General features: G+C 45.8%; 7 protein-coding genes across 9 annotated transcripts in view; 2 read left to right on the forward strand and 5 right to left on the reverse strand.

Annotated features, from left to right (window-relative positions):
- Window positions 1-276: 276 nt before the first annotated feature.
- On the reverse strand, window positions 277-5,747 carry LOC117902548 (sodium-dependent noradrenaline transporter). Of its 2 annotated transcripts, none has more exons than XM_034813986.1 (11): window positions 5,578-5,747; window positions 3,475-4,328; window positions 2,608-2,739; window positions 2,368-2,543; window positions 2,265-2,305; window positions 2,088-2,208; window positions 1,687-2,026; window positions 1,474-1,631; window positions 1,284-1,412; window positions 1,016-1,222; window positions 277-959 (listed from the first exon to the last, which is right to left on the reverse strand). In XM_034813986.1, the coding sequence occupies exons 2-11, from the start codon at window positions 3,818-3,820 to the stop codon at window positions 696-698; spliced, it is 1,914 nt and encodes a 637-aa protein (XP_034669877.1). In that variant the 5' UTR covers window positions 3,821-4,328; window positions 5,578-5,747; the 3' UTR covers window positions 277-695. The 2 variants fall into 2 exon arrangements, with proteins under 2 accessions (XP_034669877.1, XP_034669876.1); XM_034813985.1 differs by having other exon boundaries at window positions 5,567-5,747.
- Window positions 1,302-26,234, forward strand: part of LOC117902549 — a 36,249-nt gene continuing 11,316 nt past the window's right edge. The window contains exons 1-4 of one of the 2 annotated variants that reach the window (XM_034813987.1): window positions 1,302-1,305; window positions 6,447-6,451; window positions 21,503-21,571; window positions 21,632-21,720. In XM_034813987.1, coding sequence (XP_034669878.1) covers window positions 21,512-21,571; window positions 21,632-21,720 — 149 coding nt within the window. In that variant the 5' untranslated portion in view covers window positions 1,302-1,305; window positions 6,447-6,451; window positions 21,503-21,511. Of the gene's footprint in view, window positions 1,306-6,446; window positions 6,452-21,496; window positions 21,572-21,631; window positions 21,721-26,234 lie in introns of those variants that run through there. The other variant, XM_034813988.1, reaches the window with a different exon arrangement.
- LOC117902555 (adult cuticle protein 1-like) lies at window positions 7,939-8,860 on the reverse strand. Its single transcript, XM_034813996.1, has 2 exons — window positions 8,761-8,860; window positions 7,939-8,686 (listed from the first exon to the last, which is right to left on the reverse strand). Exons 1-2 carry the CDS (start codon window positions 8,764-8,766, stop codon window positions 8,276-8,278), a joined length of 417 nt encoding a protein of 138 aa, XP_034669887.1. The 5' UTR covers window positions 8,767-8,860; the 3' UTR covers window positions 7,939-8,275.
- LOC117902554 (adult cuticle protein 1) lies at window positions 11,499-12,745 on the reverse strand. Its single transcript, XM_034813995.1, has 2 exons — window positions 12,624-12,745; window positions 11,499-12,546 (listed from the first exon to the last, which is right to left on the reverse strand). The coding sequence occupies exons 1-2, from the start codon at window positions 12,627-12,629 to the stop codon at window positions 12,103-12,105; spliced, it is 450 nt and encodes a 149-aa protein (XP_034669886.1). The 5' UTR covers window positions 12,630-12,745; the 3' UTR covers window positions 11,499-12,102.
- On the forward strand, window positions 15,507-16,058 carry LOC117902557 (ATP synthase subunit g, mitochondrial). The gene is made up of 2 exons (XM_034813999.1): window positions 15,507-15,650; window positions 15,707-16,058. The coding sequence occupies exons 1-2, from the start codon at window positions 15,611-15,613 to the stop codon at window positions 15,982-15,984; spliced, it is 318 nt and encodes a 105-aa protein (XP_034669890.1). The 5' UTR covers window positions 15,507-15,610; the 3' UTR covers window positions 15,985-16,058.
- Window positions 19,782-20,578, reverse strand: LOC117902556 (adult cuticle protein 1). Its single transcript, XM_034813998.1, has 2 exons — window positions 20,468-20,578; window positions 19,782-20,390 (listed from the first exon to the last, which is right to left on the reverse strand). The coding sequence occupies exons 1-2, from the start codon at window positions 20,471-20,473 to the stop codon at window positions 20,019-20,021; spliced, it is 378 nt and encodes a 125-aa protein (XP_034669889.1). The 5' UTR covers window positions 20,474-20,578; the 3' UTR covers window positions 19,782-20,018.
- LOC117902547 (kinectin-like) lies at window positions 23,392-25,688 on the reverse strand. Its single transcript, XM_034813984.1, has one exon. It carries the CDS (start codon window positions 25,548-25,550, stop codon window positions 23,418-23,420), a length of 2,133 nt encoding a protein of 710 aa, XP_034669875.1. The 5' UTR covers window positions 25,551-25,688; the 3' UTR covers window positions 23,392-23,417.

Consider the following 26,234-nt stretch of genomic DNA (forward strand, 5'->3'; position numbering starts at 1 on the left):
CTGAGAAATGTTAATCTGTTATTTTCATAAAATAAAACACAATATTCCTCGAACTGAATTATCTTTAAAACACGAGACTCGACGCGTACTGCCCCTTTCGAAGAAGAACCAAAACGAAGCTGCAAAACACAGAACGAAGTGCGAGAGCTTCTCCCATTTATCGCTTTTGAAGTCGCTACTGAAGAGCATCATCAACAAAGTTGAATACATACATATATGAAAACGTTGTGATTAATGCTGCCTTTGGATGATTCCATTTCCAAGACACAAAATTCCCATTTTTATGTTAAAATTTTATTATTCTAAATATTATTTTTGGCCGAAGCTTGTAGAACTTTCGTTTGATCCTTTCTGCGGAGTTTAGTTTATAATTTTAGTTTTACTTTTTTTGTAGGCAACTACTAAATATCACCAGTTTATTGTTGACTATAGCTAGGCATTTGGAAAATATCAGTACAGCTCCATCAAAAAAGTCAGCCAACAGCAAATTGCACTTGATCTGAGTGATTTCGTTTATGGTTTGTATAATAAAAGTGAGTTTCAGTTCGAGCCGCGACCTGCGGCAGAGAATGAATGAACATCTCCTCCTCGTCATTCATGTGTCATGGTGGACTGCGACTTAAGTACGAACGCGGCCCCCGTAGAGGCGCTGTTTTGATTCGATTCTAAGAGTATTTTGATATACAGTACAGGCACTATGTGGTATTGGCATTGGCGTCGATCACCAGCATCTCGGATATGCCCATGATCTCCTCGTAAAAGCGACGATTGTCCGCATCCACCGGATGCCAGTCATGTGGCGCCAGGCACTGTTGCAGTCGCTGCCGCCAGCTGCCATTCGTTTTGGTCACCTTGTAGACCATATAAACGATGGCCACGAGGAAGATCAGTCCCTGGCTCAGCCACATGAGGAGTTGAGGGATTTCATTGAAGCTTATCAAAAAGTAGACGAGCTGACACTGCAATGAAAGAACATTTCAGGATCGTTTGGAAGACGAAACAATCATTTGCCTACCAGACACAGTCCGAGAAAGATGGGCGTGGCAAAGCGTATGAAGAATATGGTAAAGCTTGAGATCGTTTTGCCGAGCATGAACTGCAAATCGCACTGGAAGCGCACACGGCCATAGACCCAAGTGGCCATCAGCACGAGAACACCCGAAATAAGGACATGCGAGAACATGGCCAGCCGTGGCAGCTGATTCAGCTGACTGAAGCCCAACTGAAAGGGGAATAAGAAAAGCTGCAAAGATGATTTTTGGTAGAGAAAATCCTTTACTAACCTGCGTACAAAAGTACAGGGAAGTGGCTGCTAGGCCAAAGACCAGAAAACAAATAATTGGCATCTTTCTGCATCTCAAACACTCAAACTCATCGAAGAGGGATGTCAGCACAGACAGCAGTTGGATCATCTGCAATATAAATGAAACCATTCAGAGCAGAACTTAAGAAAAGCTCCAAACAAAGACTCACCAATGCAGAAAGTTCAGCCAGAAATATGATAAGAAAGAACAGAAAAGCCCACAGATTGGGCGCAGTGCTAAAGCGGCCAAAAAGATACGAGAAGCTGAGATACAAGTACTGCATATCGTGCTTCTCATCCACATGCAACGGCAGCATGCCCACATGATCTGCAAGTGCGGAAATTAGTTACAAAAATCGTAAGCATCAAATGGAAATGCTCACCCTCGAAGTGATCGTGTGCCACATTGCAGCAGAGCATGGCCAGGAGGCCAATGGTGGCATGTGTGAGGCACACCCAGACGCTCATGCGCTCGGCATCGCTGCGAAAGCTGTTGTAGCTCGCCAGATTGATGACACTGCCACAGCCGGGGCCGAGGGAGAGACCAGCCAATAGGAAGGCAGAGCTGCCAGCTCTCAAAAGATCCTCCACATTGTAGAACGAAGGCAACAGGTAGCTGTGTATGGTGCCCAGGTCCACGCGTTCGTGTATGGCCAAATAGAAGAAGACAGCCACGAAGCAGGCAAACATGAGGACACAGGCACAACGCAGCGCCTTGCCAATCTAAAGGGGAATAAGACAATGAAGGATTAAAGATATCTTTACTGGTAAAAATAACACTCACAAAGGCAATGGGCTTGAGTAGAAGCGCCAAAACCAGAAGCCAAACGGCCACCACAGCCACGAGCATGGGCAAGGAGATGCTCATTGCAGTAGACCCTTCGCCCGTGGAGGCAATCATTGAACTGAGCAAAGAAAAATATTAATTACATGCTCAAAATTAAATGTATCTTGTACGCACCGAAAGAACTCCACAGTGGAATGTGGATCGACAGTGAGATCCTGTAAAGAAAACGGAAATAAAATAAGCAAAATGGCGTAGCATTTCCCTTAATTCCACTCACATCTGGATCGTAGTTGTCGTGTGTGGAGCAGTCGAGACTATTCCACGTATTGTTGCAGTGCGTCCATGGAATCACAGCGTGCAAAGTGTTCACTGCGTATATCAGTGGCACCACCGCCCCAATGCTGTAGTACGTGAGTGTTCCCAGATTGATGAGCAGAATGGAATAGCCGATGCCTGAAAGTATGCCACAACAGTCATGAGACTTTGATGCAAAATGGATGGAATGGCTTTCACTTACCTTTAAAAATGGGCGCCACACGAAATGCTGATATCGATCCGGATGTGGAAAATTGTCCCAGAAATGCTTGGATCAAAAATATGGGCAGGGAGTAGAAGAAAATACCCATAAGATACGCGATTATAAATAATACTGTAAAGAGATGAAAAAGAAAAGGGGAATTGGATAAAGAAAATTCCAAATGACATGAATAATTCTTTAAATTAGATTAAAGACTGCACAATGGAATGGAGCATATGGCATTATGATTTTATGATTCACTTTGTGGCTGTCTAGACACTTACGATCCGCTGATTCACTCTGTATATTATCTATAAGTAATTCTCTTATGAGCAAATTCTGAACTTAGTAATTCTATATTGTCTAGGGCCTTGATCTGCGGTCACACAAAAGTGCTATTAATATAATGCGCACTCTCTCGAGATTTATCTGCACCCAGCACTCTGTTATTATTTGCTCTATCTGGAATCGTGGTGTAATTATGTCATTAACTAATGACCCCACAACAGCCACCGATTGTATCTGCTCACAACCAGTTGGCAGTTGATTATACCCCGCCGTTTATGATGAATCTGTTAGTGGAATCACCAGAGAGAGATTATCTTTGGTTGTGGTTTCTCATGCATCAATAACTCTCTTTTTATAGCTGTGGTTTCTGCGGCTTGATGACAACCCTGTCAGCTGTCGTCTTACAGTCTTTCAGCGCTTCTTATCGCCCGCGAATTTAATATTGTTTATAATAAAAAGAGAACGCACAAAATGCCCGGCAATTAACGCAATCCCACCGATAACCTTTGCTTTAGTTAATTGAAATCCATTGATAAGAAATATTATAATGAGCACGGGAATGTGAATGGCAACACTTACCCCATCCGCCGTGTATGAGGCCGAAGGTGGGCAGGTCCGAGAACATTAGCGAGGTGAAGGCATGGGTGCAGCTGGCGAAATAAAAGTCTGCCGACTTGGCCCAGCGTCCGCGTGCCTTGTCATGGCGATAGGGTCGCTCCAGTGTGTCGTAGGCGCTGGTCGCTGGCACGGCCATGCTCTGCACCTGCCGCAAGCGGATGCGACGCGCCGAGGCAGCCAAAACTCCGCCACTGCCTCCACCGCCAACTCCATCTTCAGCTCCAACTATTGTTGCGCCATCTCCGCCGTTGTCGCAGTTGCCCAGCAGCATGCAATTGTTGAGCTGCTCCCCGCAGATGCCTTTCATGTTGGGCGAACCAACGTCATGTATTCCAACCACGGAAGTGTCTTCACAACGCCTGAGACTCCCCTGAGAATCTCACTTATGATTGCGCAGCTTTTTTTTGGCACTTTTTGCTCTCCTCGTTCCAAGTTCATTCCGTTTCGTACCGCACTGCACGACTGTTTCGCACTCTGACCCAGTTTCCCTTGGAGTTTCTGGGTCAGTCCGACGTAGTAATGTTTCTTTTTGTTATTTGCTGGCTTGTCTACGGATAATCTTCTTAATAGAGCGCACAGTTGAGAGTTAATAAGCTGTTATAGCTGCCAGCAGTAGTCTTTAATTGAAATCGAGAATCGTCACGACGCGACACTTCACCCCAGAGACCGAGAGACAGACCCCGATCCGGCAACGAGATTTGTGTGCTCCACGCTCAAAGTGTTTTCCAGCAGTCGGAATCAGATGCGGTCGCATCAGATGCTCAGCGACAAATGATGCGATTTGATGGGGCACTCCCCGCTCTCACTCTCTGCCACTAAATTAAACAAAATAATAAAAGCGGCAATAGCAACACACAGCGCAACAAATCACGAATTTAATTAAATAATAAATACGGTGTTTTTTTTGTGCATGCGTGTGCGAGTACAGTGGGACAAAGGCGGGGAACACTGGAATGACTAAAGTTGATCTATGGCAGACATAAGAGTTAAGAATAGCCCACTGTGCCCATGACATTGCTCTGCCGTTAGCCGGGTGCTCAGTTGCGCAAATAGCTCCTCATATAAGCAATAAAAATACCCCGTACTCGTGCGCATCGATAAGAGCAAACAAAGAACGATTCCAATCGAAATGGGAAATAAAACAAATAGGAATTAATCCGCAAACAAAGACAGGGAGCTCGTTGTTTTATTTAAATCAAATCGAATCTCAATCGAAGCGGAATGAAATTAAATATATGTCGGAATGGGATGGCGCAAACGAGGGCAATGGACGGACACAGCCCAGCTGATGCTGCACTTGGTCGCTCTCTCTCTCTCTTACTCTCTCTCTCAATGCTATTGGTCTTTGCAAAGGTGTTAAGTAAGGTAAGGTCCATGCTCGCAAATTCGGATGCAGTCACCTCGAGCTTTGTACATAGAAAACTTTTGAGAGCGTGACTGCTGTACCTTTCACTTAATACACTTTGCTTGACATTGCTCGTTCAAAACGAAAGCCCGAGAGAGAGTCACTCAATGAGCGGCAGACAGCCTTGCCGCTCTCTTTTGCTTAAACGCTTCAACAAGTGTAGAACAAGGGGAATGAAACAATGACGGACGCTTGGGAAGGGGACGGGTGGGTGCAAGTCAGCTGTTTTTTGTTGTGCGTCTCTCCCGCATTGTGTAATTCCCATTGGACTTGAAATTTGTTTGTTTATTTTCGTGGGTGGTTGCTGCCACTGGGCGTGTGCTGGACTGCGGCAAACGTGTTCAATTAGACGAAACGAAATGTTTATAAAGCGCAATAAATTTGCAGAGAAATAAAAGTTCATGAAAGTCTAACCATAACCGAACAATCGCACATCGTTATAAGTGTACACACATACGAGTATGCGATACATATACATAGCCAAGAAAAAGACGCAAAAAGTTGGCGTCTCAAGTGGCAGCCAAGTCTGCTGCTCCTTCTCTACCCACCCCCATCGTCAGCTTCTTTGCACAAGAAAATTCAAACAAAGATAGCGGTTTAGGCGCCGCCTTAACGGGCTTATCATCCGCCTCCAATCAAATCACGCACCTGGCACTCACATTTGCATACACTCTTCACTCTTTCCCCTCTCTATGCATTTCACAATTGCACCCGGCGACAGTTTTCGCAAATCACGCACGAATCTCCCATGCACTTTGTTGTCTGTTCGTTCTGCGCGATTCTTCGATTCCAAAGCCGAAAGCACGTTGACGCGCCGCTCTTCCAACCGAACGACTGAGGCAGCTCTGCCTCGGACGCAGCCAAATAGTCGCCGAATGCTGCTGCTGTTGTCTCTTATCGCTGCTGCTGCTGTTGTCTCTTATCGCTGCTGCTGCTGCCGCTGTGCGCTGTTTTTGCTATTTTTACTCTTTTGCCAATTTGCTTGTTGTTGGGAGAAATGCAAAAAGTGAGTGAGAGAGAGAGCGCGTTTTACAAATGTGAGTGAGAGTATGAGCGTAGGCAGAATACATTGTGACCACAGAATGCTCTACAAATAGAAGGGGTGAGATGTACGTATGCACGCATGCAGAGTGGAAGTGTAAGAGCAAACACAATTCGTCGTGACGTGACAATAAATGCTTTACAGCTAATGTGTGTAAGCAGCAGAGGTGGTAAAGAGTGTCAAATAAAAGGCAGGGAGAGCAGAAATGAGTCGCCATGGCGTTTAAATGCTCTTAAGTCAAAGCCAAAGATGAATTCAGGTAGGGAAATGCAGAGAGCATCCCATCTTCGCTCATAACCCAAAACATTCTTAAAGGGCAACTAAGTAACACGGGTCAAGCATATAGTATCACGTGTTCTGGCAGTAAGAGCACCGCCAATTCGCTGTGACCGCCCCCGCACATTTGTGTGCTTTTCTCTTTGCTGTAACAATTACCGGGCCTGGCCAAAAAGGAAGCCCAGTAGGAAATTTCTTACCATTTACGAGTACGAGTACGAGCCGTGTGCGCCCAGTAAGGGGAGACTGTCGACACGATTGACGACGATTGACTCTTGGCCCGCGGGCATGCAATAAATCACAGCAGTCAAGTAAGTTCGTTCAATCGCCAAATGCTGTGCACCAAAAGGGGCGTGTGGTTGAATGAGAGGTGGCGGGGAATCTATTGAGCTATTGATACACTGACGCATTTCATTCAAGAGCCAAATGCGGCAGTAAAGCAAAACATGAAAAACAAGACAGACAAAGCGGAGAACGAGAGTCGAATGTGGGAATACTCTTTCAGGTACAGGAAAACTAAAGTGCTACGGGATGATGCATTTATAATTATAATAATGAATTTGTTATTATAACAAAAGGGTTTGGGTGCTTTTTCTCTGTGTCACTAATTCGTTGTGAAATTCATAATACCCTCCTGCAAAGTGTTCGACAATAACAAGCGCGTGAAACGCAGACTGGCAGTAGAAACCGATATTCAGTGTGAGAGACCAGTAGAGGGGTCCGGCAATTACGCATTCGGTTTACACAGCAACAGTTGGATTCTGTGGAAAGGAGTGGCCCCGGGGCAGGGGTATGTCTGCTTTGCTCTGATTTGTGTGGATGCATTTCGCCATTGAACGCGCAATAATGTTGAACGTTGAACGTTGCGCATGCGCATGAACTTGACATTTAAGCCTTTCCATTCAAATGCGTTGCTCTGTTCAGAAAACAGACATCTAGGGGGATGCATAGAGCAGTGTAACATATGAGAGACATAGTGGAGTGTAACACGGGGGATACTCTGAGGAGTTCAATGTTCCATTTGAGTCTACGAATCAATCAACCGCATTCGAAGGCGTCGCACTGTTGAAATCTTTGTTGTCATTAGCCGAACGAACTGTGTTTACTAATTGACTCGGCTTCTCCATCGGATGTACACTCGGTATTTTCCAGTCGATCATAGGATTAGCTGCTTAATTTAAACTCGTTTAAGTGGCATCTATTATGTAGTTAATTGAGCTATTACGAGCTTCGGACAAATCTAAAGTCCAATATTTGTCGCTTTTTATGGTCTGTTACGTGACAATATCAATCGGAGAGGCAGAGATTTATGACTTTGGATTGGATTGTGAGTGTTTGAGATATTTTTAAGGCATGTATTTAGTTAGATATTGAACTGCGAAGATTTTGAGTTATTTTTTGGGTATTTTTGATAGATTTTTGAATGAGTGATCTTGATCGAAAAATCCTTGAAACATAATAGAAAAATTCTAAAAATTCTTCGAGTTTGCTTCTCGAAACATGATCCCTGATTTTCTTTGTTTAATCTTTAATCATCTTCAGTTTATTATTCAATCTCTATGATTGTTTTTCTCAGCAATCCAAAATCTCTTCCCCAAATAAATCACTTTTATTTTAATTACATTTTCTTTATTTTTGCATAAATTTCAAACATTTCCCCATGGAATGATCGTAGCATTCCTTCCAAGGAAAGTTCTGCTGCTTAAATTTCACAGGAATGCTTGGAAAATGTATTCGAAATAAATAAAGAGCGCTGTAGAGAGACAGACACAAAGCCAAGTGTGTGTGATGGCCGGTGCTTGGTTTGAAAGGGAATTTTGATGGCTAGTTATGGTTGTTGGGGGTTGGAAGTTCCAGTGCTAGGTGCGAGTGGTGTACCCTGTCTATATATAGATCTATATACATTTATGTACAACATTAAAAGGGGTTCAGTTTGAGGATCACCCCTCTAGAGGGGCAACTCATCAATGGCAGTTCCATGGCATGGCGGGGGGCGGTCCGATCGGTAGATTTGGGCATCTAACAACAGCTTCGCTCACTTACAGAGTTCCGGGTGCGGGGGCAGCATTGATGGAGGCCACCGACTGGATGTGTCCGGCCAGGGGAGCGGTGTGGATGGCACCACGGGTCTGGGCAGTGTACACACCCTCATGGGCCACAGGGCCAACGACAACGGCGGGCGCATGCGCAGCGGCCACAACAGCAGGGGCATGGACAGCTGCTGGTGGCCAGGAGCCAACGGACACGGCTGCGGGCCAAGCGGCAGCTGGATGACCCCAGGGACCAGCGGCCCAGGGAGCAGCAGCATGAGCCCAGGGAGAGGCGAGCACAGCGGGTCCAGAGACGGCGGTGTAGGAGAGTCCATGTCCGGCCAGCTGGGAGACCAGCGGAATCACCGACGACTGAACGCCCATGGCAAGGGCCAGAGTGAAGACAACGGCGACAGCGAACTGAAAAGAAGGATAAATTCCGAATTAGTAAAAGGATTCTCAGTGCCAGCTCCTGAGTCCCGATTTCAACTCACTTTCATGTTGCTGGTTTTGGTTTTTGGTTTTGTTTGCGCTCTGAATGAACTCTTGTTCTGAACTGATCTCTGGACTGTTCTGCTGGCCAGTTTTATACCCACTGCACACAGTCCCCCACATGGCTGGCTGGCTGGCTGGCTGTCTGCTGGCGACAACTACAAAAGGTTCATGAAAGTGAGAGTTCACACATGCTGTCAAGACAGTTGGGGGGACAGTTGCTACGCTTGCATATGCTGCTAAGAGCTAATGACATGACTTACACCGATCGATCGATCTCACAGATCAGCGCCTTGAGTGCGGACACAGACATTGTTTGCTCGCCCGGAACACCCGCGCGACGTGGCTGCTTGAGGCATGAGTTAGAGCTGATCGTGACAGAGAACTAGTTCTAAGTGGTAGTTAGAGTCTTATGCTAGAGTAGAATGAAAAATTGTTGCTTTCCTGTTTAGATAGCAAGAAGGCATGGGATTGGAAAACTCTTTTTATGGCTAGAACCCTCCCAACTATAGCCAATCCTTGGGAGGCCCTTTTCAAGGGCTTTTCACATCCAAAACTACAAAAATCTTTCTGATCTGTTGTACAGGAAAATAAATCTTGAAAGAACTCACGGTTCACTTCATGTTTTTGAAGAACAAAACATTATCATGGACTCCTCTTAGAATTTGATAAAATATTAGCTCCCAAGCCTCATCTTCACCTAACGGAAACCCAGATCTTCCCTTAAGCAACTAAAAATGTTGAAAAATGCATCGATGAGTTTCCTGTATCAAAAAGTTCTCTGCACCGAAGAGTTCTTTCTATCAAAAATTCTCTTCATCGAAAGTTATGTTTCTCAAAAGTGCTCTGCATCAAAAAGTTCTCTACATCAAAGAGTTCTCTTCCTCGGAACCAGTTGCCCTCGGAACCCCAGCGATCTGCACACCACTGACAAACGTGCAAAACGCCCCAGAAGCGCATTCCCAGTGAGTGTTTCTCCATCTCTCTCTCTTCGAGTGCAAAGTGTGAGAGTGTGGCGAGCCCAACCCACTTTTAAGCTGCAGTTCCGGTAAGTTGATTTTCACTCCATCACACCACAGCAGCAGCAGCAGCCGCCGCAGCAGCCTTTGGTTTAATTACTTAATTGTTGTTTGTGTATGATTAGCATTTCAGCATTGATTTATCGCGCACAACCGATTATGGTCTGCAGCCACATCCTGAATATGGCGAACTAATAACTAATTTATGGTTAAGTTATCTTAAGGGTCGACAACTGTCGATTGGTGGGGTGGACTTATAATTAACAGAAATTGCAGGAAAACTCATGGGAAAGCGGATTGGCAGACCCTTCGTTTGGCTAATGGAAGGCTAAACATTGCACAACATTCACTTAGTTTTTAATGGACTGTCAGGAGCAGTGTGGGTGTCTCGCCAGTTGCAGTTCCAGACTTCCCACATAGCCGGAGACTGGGCTCCATTAGGCCAAGCAATTAAATCCCGCTGCACTATCAAAGACAATTCAATTATGCCGAAAAAAAAAATAAATTCCGCCTTCGATTTGGCAGTGGAGGTGTACGGGTTACATGGCTATATGTGGGGGGATCTGTGCACCGAGTAAGAGTTCAAGTTTGAACTGCTTTTTCGTTGATAATCTGTAATTAGCAATCGCTATAATTTGCCACATAAGGCAATTATTTGTAGTTGCACTCAAAGAACAGCTGCTGGACCTGCAACTAAGTCTGGCTGTTGGCTGTGTAATTAGTATTAAGCGTTTGCATAATTAAGCATACGAGCACCCTGCCCTGTGCTCCCAATACAGCAGTTGGATCTATCCATGGCGACAATTAACTCTCTCGATCGAATGACCATTGGCCTCCAACTTGACTACCGTTCAGAGTGCTTGCCAACAAATTGGGATAATAATAATACACACTTAGTGGTGGTGCTTAAACCACTTAAAAGACAAAGACACATTTCAACTAGACATTCTTGGGGCAGTTATCAGCTGAAAATCAATTCAAGGTTTCAGCAGGTGCAAAAACTGAAACTGAAACTGAAACAAAAGGAACAGTCAGCAGACCACACCCCAAGCTTAAGTAATAATTAAATCATATAAGTGTTTGGCTATAATCAGTGGGTTATGATTGAATTGCTACAGGTGGCAGTACAGAGAGCTATGTCAAGGTCGTGGGGGTAAAAACATGGGAGCATGGGGTACATAGAGCGAGAGGTACTAGCAATACTTTCTCTTGATTTAAGTGCCTTAAAAACCTTCCAGAACATAAAAATTTCGCCATTCTCTGGTATTTTCGGCTGCTCTGTTTCTTTTTTTTTTGTTCTTAAAACAAGAGATGATCTATGGCTATCCTTAATTTAATAAAATAGAGAAAAAAGATTCATGTGGTTTTAGCTTTAGTAAAGATTCTGTAGAATTACGATAGAAAACTCTACAAACCATAGAAAAACTCAAAAACTTAAATTTGTTTAACTAATTCCATCCCTAAAACCCAACTACAAATATCGAGAATTACTTTTTAATCTTTAATCTTTTTGATTAAAGGAACAATTACATGATCCTTAATAAATTCTATCCATAATCTTCCAGAACAATAATTATGACTTCTGATTAAAACGCTCAAAGATGCTTAAGAAATGTTTTCCCTGTAATCTTCACGAACAACATTTATGATTTCTGATGCATAAATTCTATTCTTAAATATCCTGACATCCCCAAGTAATCTTGAAGTAAAAATACCTTTAGTTTTCGTATAAAAAACGCAGTTGGAGTTTATTTATAACGCTTTCGTCAATCTTTACATTGTTGCAGATTACTAGAGTACAAGGGGGGGAATGTATATTTACAGTTTGTCAAAGCATTTCTGCATGAAGAAATGTCAGATGTAGATAGAAGGAGAGACAGAGTGATAGATATAGCAGAGAATAAAGGAAGAAGAAGTACAGAGGAGAGGAAGATTGAAGAATGGTACAGTTATATGATTGTAGAAAGTTCTCAAGTAATAAAATTAACGCGCTGTCAGTTTTGTTGGTTTCTTTGTAGTTGTTGTAATTGTTGTTGGACTTAAAGATTGCTGCTGAGGGATCGATCATCGATCGCCTCAAGATCAGGATCGTGTTCGTATATCGTGGGGCAAGTGGGGGGTCAGGGGAACTAAGAGCGGTGTGTGCTTAACATTTAGTTGTTTGTGTATAGAGAGACAGTTGTGGGCGGGGGGAAGTATCCGGGTTGAGAGTCGTGGAAGGCGAATGGGCAGAAGAACGAAGTTGGCATCCTGCTGGCATCCGCCACATCCGTTTGGCATCGGTTGGTTGGCTGGGAGACATCATGGGTCGATCGGTGGATTGACTTACAGAGTTCCCGGTGCGGGGGCCACATTCACGGACGTGGCCGAGTTGATGTGTCCGGCCAGGGGAGCGGTGTGAATGGCACCACGAGTCTTGGCCACATAGACACCCTCATGTCCATGTCCGGCAGCCAGACCGGGTCCCTGAGCGAGGGCAATGCCGGGAACCGAAGCGCCATGCCAGCCACCGGGACCGGTCAAGCCCCAAGGAGCGCCAGCGCCAGCATGGACAGCCACGGCAGCGGGTGCACCCCAGGCACCGTTCCAGCCACCGTTCCAGGCACCGTTCCAGCCACCATTCCAGGCACCGTTCCAGGGACCACCCCAGGCGCCAGCTCCATGGGCCACAGAGTTGACATAGGAGACGCCAGGAGCGATCTGGAGTGCATTCCACGAGGCCTCAGCACCGATCAGGGCGCACACAAGCATGACTACGGCGGCGGCGAACTGCAGGTAGAAGAGAAGCAGAAGTAGAAGAGTTGTAGAGGAGAGTCCTGTATGCTGTGTCAGGGCTTCTTTCTTACCTTCATGTTGCTTTTTGGGGGGTGGGTGTTGGTTGGTTGGTTGAAGGAAGAAAAGGTAAACTTTGTGTTGAATACTCAGCGAACGAGTTGATTCTGATTTCGACTACCAAATTGTGGCAACTTATATACCAAAAAGACCTGCCCCAGCTTTTCCAAATGGAAAACCTGTGCAGTGCAGCAGCAGTGCAGTAGAGCAGCCGCGCAGTTACAGTCGCAGTCAAATAAACGTAGACACACCGACACACACAGCAAAAGCACACAGCGAAAACACACAGCGAAACACAAAGCAAAACACACAAAAAAACGCTAGAGAGACCGACGCCGACGCTGACGCCGACGCCCAAGTTGGTGAGGCTCGTGCCGACGACGAGAATTTGAGTACAGTTTTGAGTACACTGGTGGTGCGCCGGCTTGCTACCTTTCACTGCCCAGCTGCGTCAATCGTCCGACAGAGATCTGCCTTGGGTGGCGACGAACCCCTCTCTCTCTCTCTCTTCAGCACACTCTGATAACCCGAGCGCCTGCTGCTCCTCTCTCCAGCAAGCCGAAGGGGCGTGGTGCAGTGGGGTGGCTGTCAATTGTTGCGCAAATTACTATAAACAAGAATTTAGAGCCGAGGGTAATACGAGCACACACACACACACAGTGGTGGTACAGCCAATCGGTTAGCTCAAATCAGCCACATGAAAATTGCACCAACAAACACCCCAAAATTATATATTGATAAAGCCACAAACACATTTAAAAAGTCATAAGTTCCATGCGGCACGGCGCGGCCCAGAGCCATTCAATTTGCTGCACCAAAAATCGTATCGCGTATCGGCTCAGAATTCTTTGTTGCAATTATATAGATATTTTTCGTATGTCTGTTCCGTTTGGTGTCTGCCTGCAACGCCACTCCGAGTGCTGCCGTAACTTTGGGGCATGCAATTTTCGGTAAAGTCGCGTGCCTACACTGCAAAAACAATTGAATATTGTTGCTATTGTTGCCATTGCCAGTGCGATTGCCCAAGGCGCGGCTCAGAACTTCTGTGCCGTTGCCTTTGGCTCTGCCTTTTACAATGACTTAATTAATCGTTAAATAATATAATAAAATAACCATCAAAGCGGCAGTCAACTGTGAAATATCTTTAATGATGGGCAATCGAATATTGCGCAGGGCAATAACCAACAGCAATGGTTTGCTTTTAACTTTCGATTGTTTAAACAACAATTTACAGGAAAAATATAAATCAATGTGGCAGGAAGGAAGTTTTTAGCGACAACAAAACCTTCTGCAAGCTGACAAAGAGGCCATCGATAACTGTGCAGCCACCAGATATGCAATGCCAAAACATAGAAATATGTTTAGAGCAGATAATCCGACTTTATATTAACATTTTCAAAGACGAAATACATCTTAAAATATATTTAAACATTTTAGATCCACCAATAAATATGTTTAATGTTGCAGTGATATAAACTACCAATGAAAGTTGCCTTAAGGAACGAAGTAAACGATGGTAGAATTCTCCTTAAATCCATCCACCATCCATTTTGGGCAGGTCTGTAAGATTTTATCGTTCCAAAAATCATTTTAAAGACCTAATTTAAGCCATTCTTAGACACAACACAACCGTAAGTCAGTTAGCTGAAAAAGATTCTCAGCAATCCTCGAAGTAATTCCTCAATCGATCGCACTTAAAGCACCTTCAGGGCAGCTAAATCTGCAGACCGATTCAAGGGGAAAGAACGAGAGAGATATAAAAACATTCCTTAATTATACTCAGAGCTATAATAGCCATCAATCGTTATGCCTTCAGGGAAACGAAGCCAATACCCAATAATGCCCGCATCGAAATCTCATAATCTCCCACCCAAAACTCCTACCCATTGCCTTTTGGCGCAGTGTTCTAAATAAACAATTAGATTTTACAGTCATGCCCGGGTTTTGGTGCTGCTCCCCTCCACACCCCATAGAAATACATAGGAAGGAAGGCATTCCCTGTGCTGAGGCTATGACTGCAAGTCTGTGGGGGCCAACGCCCAAGAATAAATATAATCAAACGCTGTCAGCATTGGCAAACAATAAAAATGCAAAGTAGTAAAACGAATTGTTGGACTACATTTCCATGTTTGGGTGGGTGCTCTTAGCGCTTACAGCACTTACAGCCCAATATGCAATTTCAACTTGAAATTGTCATTGGAATGCAAATCAAATCAAAACTTTTTGGCCACGTTTCCAAGTCGAGGGTTAAAGTGTCAGAAGTGGCCAACCAAATGTCGGAATATGCCTCGCGTGAGAGTGGAACTGGAACCATTTGGAGACCCACAAATGACAGGCGCAAACACACAAAATTTATGAAGCATTAATCACATCTTATTAATGATTATTCATAGTTCTCTCTCACTCCCTGCTTGTGGAATGTCATTCTCAATTAGCAATACTCGTACGATAATACTCGTACTTGGACCAATTTAATGTGTGCAGACTGCTGCAAGCCCTTCACTGGTTTAGTTGCCGCATTAATATTATGAGAGCTACACCCAATCAAATGCAAAATGATGAAATAATGCCCCGACCCCGACTACATTTTATGCAGACAATGCCGCAGTGGCCATCGATGGTTTGAGCCAATTTGCTGCCTTCTTTTTACATATTTTTCTTCATATTCTTTGTCTTGTGTCCATTGTTTCTGCACTGCCCAAAGTGGGCGTAGATCTGCGCGCTCGCTCTACTAATAACCATCTTGTTGGGTGCTGTAATGATCGGTCAGTTATCGCTTCCAAATCGCATAATTGGCCCGCAGATTGTATGCGAAAACTGGGCAATTATGCAAATTTGTACCCCAGCAAATTTGCCTCAAACCAACGTTTAGTTTTCAATTTGCTGGCAATGCTGGCACATCGAAGCAGCCTGGCATTTAGTTGGCTACAATCTGGCAACGCTCTCTGTGTCAGCTAAACACAAAAAACTAAATCGAATTTTGCTGCAACTTCGCTACAAGATGAGTCAATACGTAGGGAAAGCCAATGCGCTGGCTAAGAGTACGTTTTTGGGCATAAAATAATTCCTAGAAATTATTAACAAATAATTCCCACAGCTCTTACTGCGCTGGCACGTCCGCCACTGAAGGAATTCTGGAAATATGCCAAAGTGGAGCTGTCGCCCCCGCTGCCTGGAGACTTTCTGAAGCTGCAGAAGAGCCTGAAGGAATCCACCAAAAATCTAAAGACTAATGTCAAGGCCTCGGGCGGACGTCTGGGCCAGGTGACAGTGCGTGAGGCCTGGCTGAATGTTTTGGTTACCGTTGAGATCGTCTCGTGGTTCTACATGGGCGAGGTAATTGGACGCCGTCACTTTGTGGGCTACAAGGTCTAAAACAAAAGCATGCAAAAATGTTTCCTCAATTGTTTCAGACACAAAACACAAACAGACATAAACTTACATGCATCCAGGTGCAATGATTAAAGCTGTTGCTGCAGCCACGCCCCGAAATTCCATAGAATCATTGGGGTGCATGGAAGACTGCGACTGGCTGACTGTGGCTGGCATTGATCTTGCCCCCGTGTGTCGTGTGCGCAGGCGTCCAAGCGGCAAAGCGTTAAACAACGCGACATGCACACTCGCTACGGTCAAGTGGCATAAATCAGATTGACACACAAGTTGCACAAGCCACAAAACAATGGACGGGGCACCGCCAACACACGTTTTGCTTTACCCCAAAAAAGTATTTGTGTATTTTTACCGTTTGGCCCAAATTTTAATGGCATTTTAATAACAAAAGCTAAGCACATTCTGCCGCCTATTGTTGCAATCTCACTGCGCGATTGCATCATGCCAGAGTCCGGTACAGTCCGCGCCACAATGTCCTTATCACACACACTGCCAGCCCAGACTCGACGGTTGCCGCCCACTTTTGCCTCAGCGAGATTAATGCGAATTCCGTATTAAAATCGCATAAACAGAATAAAACTAATTATGGGTGAATGGCAGTGGTGCTGGAATGGTGGAATGGCTTTGGTTGGTGGGGCTAGGAAATCAATGTTAGCCACGCTTGAATTCAATTTGGCCCGCGGGCCTTTGGGCTGCTGCTGCCAATTGTTGCCACAATTGCAAACAAGCGCTGACCGGGAGACCCACCGACACTGTGGCGCTGTGTGGTGGCACACGGTGGCAATCGAGCGAATTTGGTTGCAGCAACCCAGCAGCAGCAGGCAGGCAGCAGGCTGCGGCATTTCCACCCACTCCGCCAACACCTTTGGCGTGTTACCCATTATTTAATTTGGTTTTGCCATACTCTACAGGCTCAAGGGTACATGCGACAGCCCTTTGTTGTGCAGCACTGAGCAACAGGTGCTGGAAAACTGAGGAAAGAAATTATATTTGAGGCTGATGATAAGCTTTAGAGGCTCAGAATGATGGAATGGATGTGATAAATAACTTCTGAAAACGTTTTCTAGCTTCTACAAGAATCGACGTTGTTCAACACTGTTCTTTGGCAGCTTTCAATGAGGCTTAAATGTGTTAAATAGCTGCAGGATTTCAATAGTAACTCAGGACTAAATGATGTGACTGACAGTTCTGTTGATAACCCTACCAAACGTGCGCTATACAACACTGAAACTTGGTAAATGCTTTTAAACATTAGGTTCATATTCCTATTCGTCAAAGAGGATCTAAACTACCGTGCCCAGCTAAGCCTAGTCTTCACAGCACTGACTGGAGGCAGCCACAAGTCAGTCGAAGGTTACTCTTTACAACACTGGTTCTAGAAAGCTGTGAATATGGCTTCAAAATATTGAATCATTAAAGTTAGCTTAGGAAAATATGAATTTAAAGTTCTTATTCGGGACTAAAGCTAAAGTTACGACGTTTTACAACACTGAAGAGTACTCTCAAATGTACTCCTTGCCACATTGCTCTTTCAAAGTGTTGCAAAATCGTTTTGTGCTGCAGCTAAGAGCACTTCCCCCGTCGACTATGGCTCTAGCCACACATTCTGTATTATTTTTAATTGTTGAACGATTTAAGTTAATTTAATTAACGTACATACGGCACAGCAATCACACTCGAACTCTGTTTAGGAATTTTTCGAGTGTTCGAGCTGTAGCTGGAAGTGGCCTCCGCAGTGCAATTGTTTCCATATATTTTTTGGGGCTGATGATGCAATTGGCAAACGCAGACGTAATCGATGGAAACCGTTCGATTTACGATCAAGATTTGTGTGCAATTAATCCAGTTACAATTAGTATGCTAAGACGGCATGTTAATGGTCATTAAGCGAAGTCAATAATTAACCAATTACGCGGTCACGGCTGTCACTGGTCACTAAATCGCAGTCACAACTGTCACAACTAACAGAGGAGGAACAAGAGTGGGAGTGGGAGTGGGACTATAACTCGTACTCGTAGTACAAGTTCTAGTGCGGCTTTAGTACGGGCTTGGTAGTGTGTTTATGACGTTAGCAAGTGGCCACAAGTCTCGGTTTGAATATCTTAGAGCTCACAGAGATACGAGTGGCTGTCTCTCAGTCTCTGTCTGTCTTTTTTTCTTTGGCGTACATTTGGTTACAGGTTGTTACTATATTTAGGCCAACAAACCAAGCAGCCAACCAGTTGTGGGTGCGGATAAGAAAGCTGCACATAGACCAGACACTATTACGAAATAGTTTCAGTCTTGCTTTTTGCTTTTTTTTAGGAGTTCAGCAACCCACTTGCTGCGGCAGCCACATGTTCTCTTGGGTTTCGGTTCTTTCTACTGCATGAATCACTCGCACATGATTCAATCCTTTACTGCTGCACTGACCTTATTCAATGACTCAACGCCCACATACGCAGCATGCAGCGTGCAGCCTGAATTATGAGCTAATGCCACACAAAACTGCGTAAATTTGTGAACTCGTTTGGTGCGTGCCACAGAAAAACCAGCCACAGAAAAATGCGTTCAAGTGCGTTGAACCTGTCGAGCAGGAAGCCACACCACAGACAACGATCGAGTGCGTAAACTTGAACTTGCCAGCTGCGGAGGAAGCGGCGGTGCAGTGGCTGCTGGCTGCCGCTCTGCGGTGGCATTCAGTGGCTGCGTCATGCGTCTTGCATTTACACGCACGCAGCCAGCAGCCGGCAGGCAGCAGCAGCAGCAGCAGGGTGGGGCACGGGCATCCAGCGAGCAAAAAAAAAATATAAAAGTGAATGGCCAGATTTATGGGCATTTGGTATGGGGCTTGGCTGCCGACACGACAACGAACAGCGGCAACAAAAATGCTGCTGTTTGCTTTTGCTTTAGCTGCCACACGTCTGTCAGAGCGCTGTTACCCTCTAGGATGGGGGAGCTTTGTGGGGTATTAGCGGGTATTTACTTCCACAATCCTGCCACCAGGGTATCCCCAAGTTCGTTAGAGCCAAGTGGAACCCACAAATCGCTTGACAATTGACACTTTTATTGAAAGCTCAGAGCACTTTTTGGGCTTATCATCCAACTCGCAACCAAAGACTTGAGGCTGCGGAAACGGGAACAAAAGTACAGCCCAGACTGCCCCAAAGTGGGCGTTAAGGCGGACTCCAACAACAACAAGAAATTTGCATAGACACTTAACATTACTTAACCGGGTGTAGCGCTGCTCCGTGCATATCCAGTTCTTGCTTGTGCTTTTTGTTGTTTGCTTTTGCTTTTTCTTGCTTTTTGCTATACGCGCCACATTTTCTATTAATAATTGCAAGTGCGAGTGTGCGGCGATCAAGGCAAACCGCCCCCTGCTCCAGTTTATTGGCTTGTACTCTCGTACTCTCGATTTCAGTTGGAGTCTGAGGTCTCCAACCAGTTGGCAACCAAAGTGCTCCAGCTGCCTGACTGACTGCCTGACTGCCTTTGGGCTTTTTCTGCTTTTGCCAGTGAGGCTTTTGCGTCAACGCCCCTGCTTTGGGTCTGGTTCAAAGTAGCTTGCTGATCGTGTCCGGGCTACGGAATTGATTAATTGCATCGGTTAATCGTTAATCGATCGATCGATCGAGCCATTTAGCTGTCTAAAGACAACAAAAGAAGGTTTGAAGGCGTGGGAGCTGGCAGAACCCCAAGAAAATTGCCCAAAATTAAACCCAACCAGAAAGGCTGCCTCAACTTTTCCCTCTTTTTGTTTTGATAACATTTTTTGTGGTTTGTATTTAAAAGAAAACAATTTTCCAGATAATAACACAAGCGAAAATAAAGCAGAAAAACGATAGGAAAGAGTGACTCAGAGATTTGACTTAGAATTTGCTGTCGGAAAGTTTTGTGTGTGGAGGGTCCCAGAAGGATCTCAAAGAGGATCCTCCCAGGCAGATGGCAAGTAGAGGAAAAACAAAACAAGACTTCAAGGCAGAGACAGGGCTGGCAAGGTCGTATATCCATTGGTTAGCTGCTTTCAGGGCTGCCGTTTACCAGGTGCCTGGTGCTGGCTCCAGGTTCACCGAAGCCGCCGACTGCGAGTGTCCGGGCAGCGGTGCCACATGCACAGCGCCGCGTGTCTTGGCCACATAGCTGGCTGCAGGCGCTGCCACAGCAACGACCGCTGGTGCAGGAGCAGCCACAATGGTGGCATGCACCGGCGAGGACTGAATGAGCACGGGTCCAGCGGGGGAGAGAGCCAGCGGCAGGGCAGCGGGCACCGCGGAGGCATGAACAGCCACGGAGCCGGCAACGGCGGGAGCACCCACCAGCACTTGGCCACCATGGATGGTGGTCAGCAGCGGCACCACGGAGCTGTGGACTCCATAGGCCAGAGCAAACAAGACTACGACAATGGCGAACTGTAAAGGGAAAGAGAAAGAGAAAGAGAATTAATTCCTGACTTTATCCAGTGGGAACTGTGGCCTAGATCCTGTACCTTCATGTTGGCTTTTGTTGAGTGATTTCTAAGCGACGATTGGAACGTAACTAACTGACATCTGCCAGTGGTCGCAGGGTTTTTATAGCTCCAACAAGAACCAGCGAGATTAATAATCACATTTTAGCATATAAGGCCAGCTTGCTCGGCCAGCAACTCGCTCCATTAATGCGGAAACTCGAAAAAAAACTCGATTGTACAACGCCATGGTCAGGGCACAAGAGATCTCTTTGAGCTTCAGTACTGTGACAATTAGCCACGGTCGGGGTTGACATGATATCGAGACAAGACACATTTGATTTGGCCAATCAATTGAAACCCAGCAAACAGGCACAAAACAAACCTCACACCACACATGTCTAGAGCTATGAATATCCAACAATGGATGGGGCGAATTACAGCCACACACTCAGTACACTTGCTGTCCATTAAAATTTCATCAGCTGAATATAATTATATTCAGTTCAATAAGTTCTGCCCTGAAATTAATGCCGCCAGCCGACAGCCGTCACTGCCAGACGTTGGACCGCGCCACTTTTGGTCTCCAGCTATCAGATATGTACTTATATGTACTATATATGTACATATGTATGTACATACATATATCTACTCTATATATCTGTGTAGATTATATGGATTTGCATAACGCCAATGCAGCTAATGCGGGGGCTATGCTGTGGCCTAGGGTGGTGCTTAAAATGGGACACTGGAAAATATTTATGGTGTACAAAAATGGTTACAAAATTACTATTTATTGGTTTCTATTTAAGCTAGCAAAGGAAGCCAAAGAAAGTCCTTAGAAAGTTTTCTTTTTAATGTGCAGCAAGATTCTCCTAAGAATTCTCTCACCCAAGAAATGCCTTAAAAAATCTGTCAAAAATCTCCAAAATAAATCCCCATTCATAAACACCCTTCAGTCATCTGTCATCTATGGAAGTTGACAAACAACAAAATCATCAGTCCCGCAACACAACAAACCAAAATATCATAATTCAGCCCAAAACTAAGTAACAACAAAAAATAACACAGAAGGAGGCAGCAAAAATGGCACGTTTGGTGTTCTCCGATAAAGATCACGATGCCTACGATCCCAAGAAGTATAAAGTGAGTTGGGCTGTTCAACTATTACTACAAATATTTAATTGTTGTAAACATTCCGCTTAGGTTGTGCACAAGAATCACTGGCGACAGGTTAGTCTGCTGCTGCAGCCCTCGCATAAGAAATGGTGGGAGGATCCCGATGTCATTGTTGCGTGAGTAAAAATAGTTTGCAAATTTCCGACACGTGTGTTTGTGTGTGTGTCAGCGAAAAACGAAACCAGCAACAGCAAACACACCAAAACACTCGATGCCTGGCCCAAGGTGAATTTCCAGAAGGTGACGAACGTCTTCACCACAGCGTAATCTCTTTCGGGGATCTCCATCTCTTTCCAGCGCTTGTCTCGCTGAGCGCCGAGAGAGCGTTGGCTCTCACCACAGCGCTCTCTCACCTTCTGCTAAATTCACCTTGGTGCCAGCGTTTGTGGTTTTTGCTGTTGTTGGTTTTGATTTTTCGTGCAGTTTATTGGTCGATTGGTTGGTCGTTACGTTCTGACACGGTTTGGCGCCACGGCCTGCCATTCAATTAAGATTCTTTTTGCCACAGCGGCTCACTCCATGCGGCATGCTCATAATATTTTATTGCATCCATCAAATTGTCAGGCGTTGGATAAAGTATTGCCAGCAGCCAGCAGTATTGCCACCACACCCAGAAATATTTCCATGGCATTATTGTGGATTGCACTCTTAAGGAAATACTTACACTCGATTGCATCACATTAACAGAGTCTCTGATAAGATTATCTGCCTCTTTAGAGCTCTCATTGCAGTCTCATTTCGCTGCCAAAAACTAAAAACTTTCTTGGAAGCTCCGCTGGCAGCAAAACATTCCGCTGCCAGCTCTTGCTCTGCCTTCAGTGGAGGGCACTAATTTCCGTACTAAGTTTAGTCACGCGATGCTAACGAAGCCTCAGCTCCTCCTTCAGTTTTAAGGAAACTCCAAAGAGCAGGCAGGGCGGGGTGCAAGTGCAGTCAAAACTTTGCCAAGTAATTGGGGTGCACAAGTGATGGAAAAGGGAAATTGGCTTTGGTTTCATGCACTGGCTGACGACTGGGTTGCACTCGCTTTTCGCAGCTTGTCTTGGCTCTGTTCTCTGGTGGTGTCACTGTCTAAGGAATGTTCCTTCTGCTTCAAGGTTAAGCCAGGTGTAAATGGCACAGGAAACTATTACTTACAGTGGGTGTAGCTTGTTGGAAACCATTCTGAATGTTTTTTTGAAACTTTTCCTGCTTGACTTTTTGCTTCTTCGCTCTTTCTCTTAATGGTTTAAACTTTAAAATGGTTTCTCGTTTTGGTTATCTGCCAGAAACTATCTTAAAACTAGAAATTGAAACACATTCTGCACAAAATAAATACTCTACACGTAAGGCAGCTTAACTAACAGAAATATTCCACTTGGCATGTACTTTTCTTACTTATTTTATGCTCCCAAAATGTATCTAAATAGTCCCCTCAATTTGATCAAATAATTTTCCCAAAAATATGTTAATTCTTCTACTTAAAAATTATTTGAAATGTCCCTTAAAATCTGTAGTTTTATACGATGTATCTCAATTCAATTCAAGATAATCCTTAACACGTCAAGCGTGCGCAAAGAGAGTGACAATGGGAGAGCAGAGTTGAGAGAGCGTTTCAGAGTTAAGCGTTCTGGCCGCACACGCCACCGCACCGTGGAGCAATTTGATAATTGCGAATGCTGAAAGTGCAGTCCGGCAATGAAATAAAAACCAATCTCTGATCAGCTACATTTTTACACTTTTAAATTTAATTGAAATAGAAGAAAACCAAAAACAAATACAATAAACTCTGCAGCAGAACTCTCTGTTCTACTACTGCTACTCCTATTGCTCTCTACTGTCGCTGCTCTCTGGGCTGACGATGCTTCCTGGTAGCTTTCAACTTGGCCAGCAATTCCTGGTACTCTGCGGCCTTGTCCTCCGCATAGAGCTTGTAGTTGTTTGCTGTCTGCATGGCGGTCTGGTAACGCTCATTCATGGAATCCATGGTAGCCTTCATCTCGTCCAGCGATGCCAGGTACTCTGTGGCCTTGTCCTCCGCATAGAGCTTGCAGTTGATTTCTTTCTGCATGGCGGTCTGGTAACGCTGATTCATGGAATCCATGGCCTGATCATGCTTGCGCTGCATCGCGCTCATCTGCTTCTGCCAGTGCTTCTCCACCTGCTTGATATCCCCCTTTTGCGCCTCCCACTGGGCCAGCACTCTCTTCATCGACTGCCGCTCGGAGCCGATGTTCGTGTACGCTTCGTCGAAGCCGCGCTTCAGGTCGTCAATGCATTGCTCTTTATCGCGGCACTTGCTCATCAATGCGTTCAGTTCGGAGTTCTTAGCACGCACAACTTTTGCTATCTTTTCGCGGTCCCCCACAATGGTCTGCTTCAGCTGCACAATTTCACCGCACACCTCCTCGTAGCTGCTCAGCAGACTCTGATACTTCTCCTCTGCCTGCTGCAGCTGTGCGTGGAAAATGTTCTCCTGCTCCGCCAAGCGCTCGCAATATTTCTGCTGCTCCAGCTGTTCGCTACACTGCTGGGCAGACTGAGTTGGACACTCGGCCCGGATGTACGCCTTGAACTGCTCGGCCTTGCCCTTGAAGTCCGTGAGTAGGTTCTCCTGCCGCATGGAAGCTTTGTCCGGCTTGGTTTCCTTCAGGAGTTTCCCCTGCCGCTTGTTGATCTTCTGCAGCTTGCGAATTTCATTCAACTTCTCCACGCAGTTGCTGCAGTTGGCTGAGACCTCCTCCTCCTCCTCCTCCTTCTCCGATGCCGATCGCTGCAGCGACTGCAGCTCCAACTGCAGGCTGTGGTTCTCCCGCTGCAGCCGTTCGATCAGCTGCTCGGAATTCTTCTCCACCAACTGCAGCTTGGAAAGTCGCTCCACCTCCATTTGTGCTTCGTCCAACAACTCTTGAGTGCGTTGCAGCTCCAGCCGGAGAGCATCCGACGGGTCCCGCTTGGTGGCCAGTCGACAGTTCTCCTCCTTCAGCTGGTCAAACTTCTCTTTGAGATTCTCCCTGTCCGCGCTCAGTCGTTGCAGCTCCAACTGTACTCGCTTCCGGCTCTTGTCGCTCTTCTGGCGCTGCTCCTTCAGGGCATTCCGTTCATCGATCAGCGGTTGAATCTGCTCCTCCAGCATCGCATAATTTTTGTCCTTCTGTGCCAGCTCCTTCTGCATACTTGCCAGCCGTTGCTCCAGTCGCGACTTGTCTGCCTTCAGGACGATAAGTTTGCCCAGCTCTTTGTTTCGCTCTTCCAGCAGCTGCTGCCGAAGCGGCTCAAAGTCCTCCGTCATGGCTTGGAGACTCTCCAGAGTTCGTTGCAACACCTGTTGACTGAGGGACCTGTCCGGCGGCTGCTGATTCTCACTCAGCAGCAGAAGATCACTGATCGAGCTGAGCTCAAGCCGAGCGCCCTCAAAGTGAGTCATCAGCATTTCATTGGTGTGCTCCATGGCCAGGATCTTGGTGTTCAGCTGCTTAATATCCTCCAGTTCTCGCTCGTTCTCCTGCTGCACTTCATCGCATCGATCCTGTGCCAAATCGAGCGAACCCTTCAGCTCCCGTATCCGCGCATTGTTCTTCAGCAAAGTCGCCTCAAAGTCCGACTCCAAGGCGTTGTATCGCTTCGTCATCTTCTCGAATTCCCACTGTTTGCCATACAGCTGATCCTTCAGCCGCTGGCACTCTGCGACTGTCTGCTGCAGCTCGCCCTCCAATTGCTTCTTGTCTTTCGTCTGCTGCTGCTGCGAGTGCTCGTGCGTCTCCTGGAACGCCTGCTGCAGCTGCTCCTCCAAGTCACCTCCGACCCAACGCATCTGCCCCTCATCCAGCTTCTGCTGGGCCAAGCTCTCCTGATCGTGGAACTTCGAGTTCGGCATCTGCTCCTGTTGCTTCGGGCAGCTGGTGCTGTCCCCCCCATCTTCAACATCCTTCAAGTCAAAGAAGTCGCGCTCCAACAGCTTCTCCATTATCCCCAATCAATCCAGACAGAGAGCAGAACTATTTATTGAATGAAGCTCCAAGCTGCTGGCAAAGTATTTTCCTTTCATTTCATTTCTATTCAACACCTGACACTAGAGCCAAAGCCTGCCCTTGCCCTTGCCATTGCCTACTTCGCTCTCGGTAAGGAAGGAAAGTCACTTGTGGCAAGTAGCTGTACCTGCTGCAGCCCTCATCCACATGTGGCAAGAGTCAACTTGGTTGCTCTATCTCTGGTCTCTGAGTCCTAGGCGCTCGTAAGGGCGGACAGATGGACGGACAGACTTGGAAACTAATGTACAGAATGTATAATCGATTAGTCAACCTTTTGTCCTTCAATCTGCAACTCCCATTGCCATTTCTTGGCCATAACTCTTTTGGCAAATCAATAGATTCAATATCCCTCCCCTTCAGTCATAAAACAGGCCCATCAATCTAGAATTTATACCCCAAAAGACGAGGGGTAGAGTGTCATTAGCTGGGTCATAGCTCAAACATTTCCCTAAGCTGCGTACCCACAATGCATTCACAGCCAAAGAACGGGGTAGATAATGTTCCACGTGCTCTCTATTCTCCGACACTTTGCGTGTTCAATAAGGGAACAAAATCAAGCGAGTAAAAGTGTAGCGGAAAATGGTGTCAGTACGAGGACAGCAAAAGAAAGTACTTAAGCG

The sequence above is a fragment of the Drosophila subobscura genome, chromosome U (genome assembly GCF_008121235.1).
Source record: "Drosophila subobscura isolate 14011-0131.10 chromosome U, UCBerk_Dsub_1.0, whole genome shotgun sequence".
Classification (NCBI taxonomy): domain Eukaryota; kingdom Metazoa; phylum Arthropoda; class Insecta; order Diptera; family Drosophilidae; genus Drosophila; species Drosophila subobscura.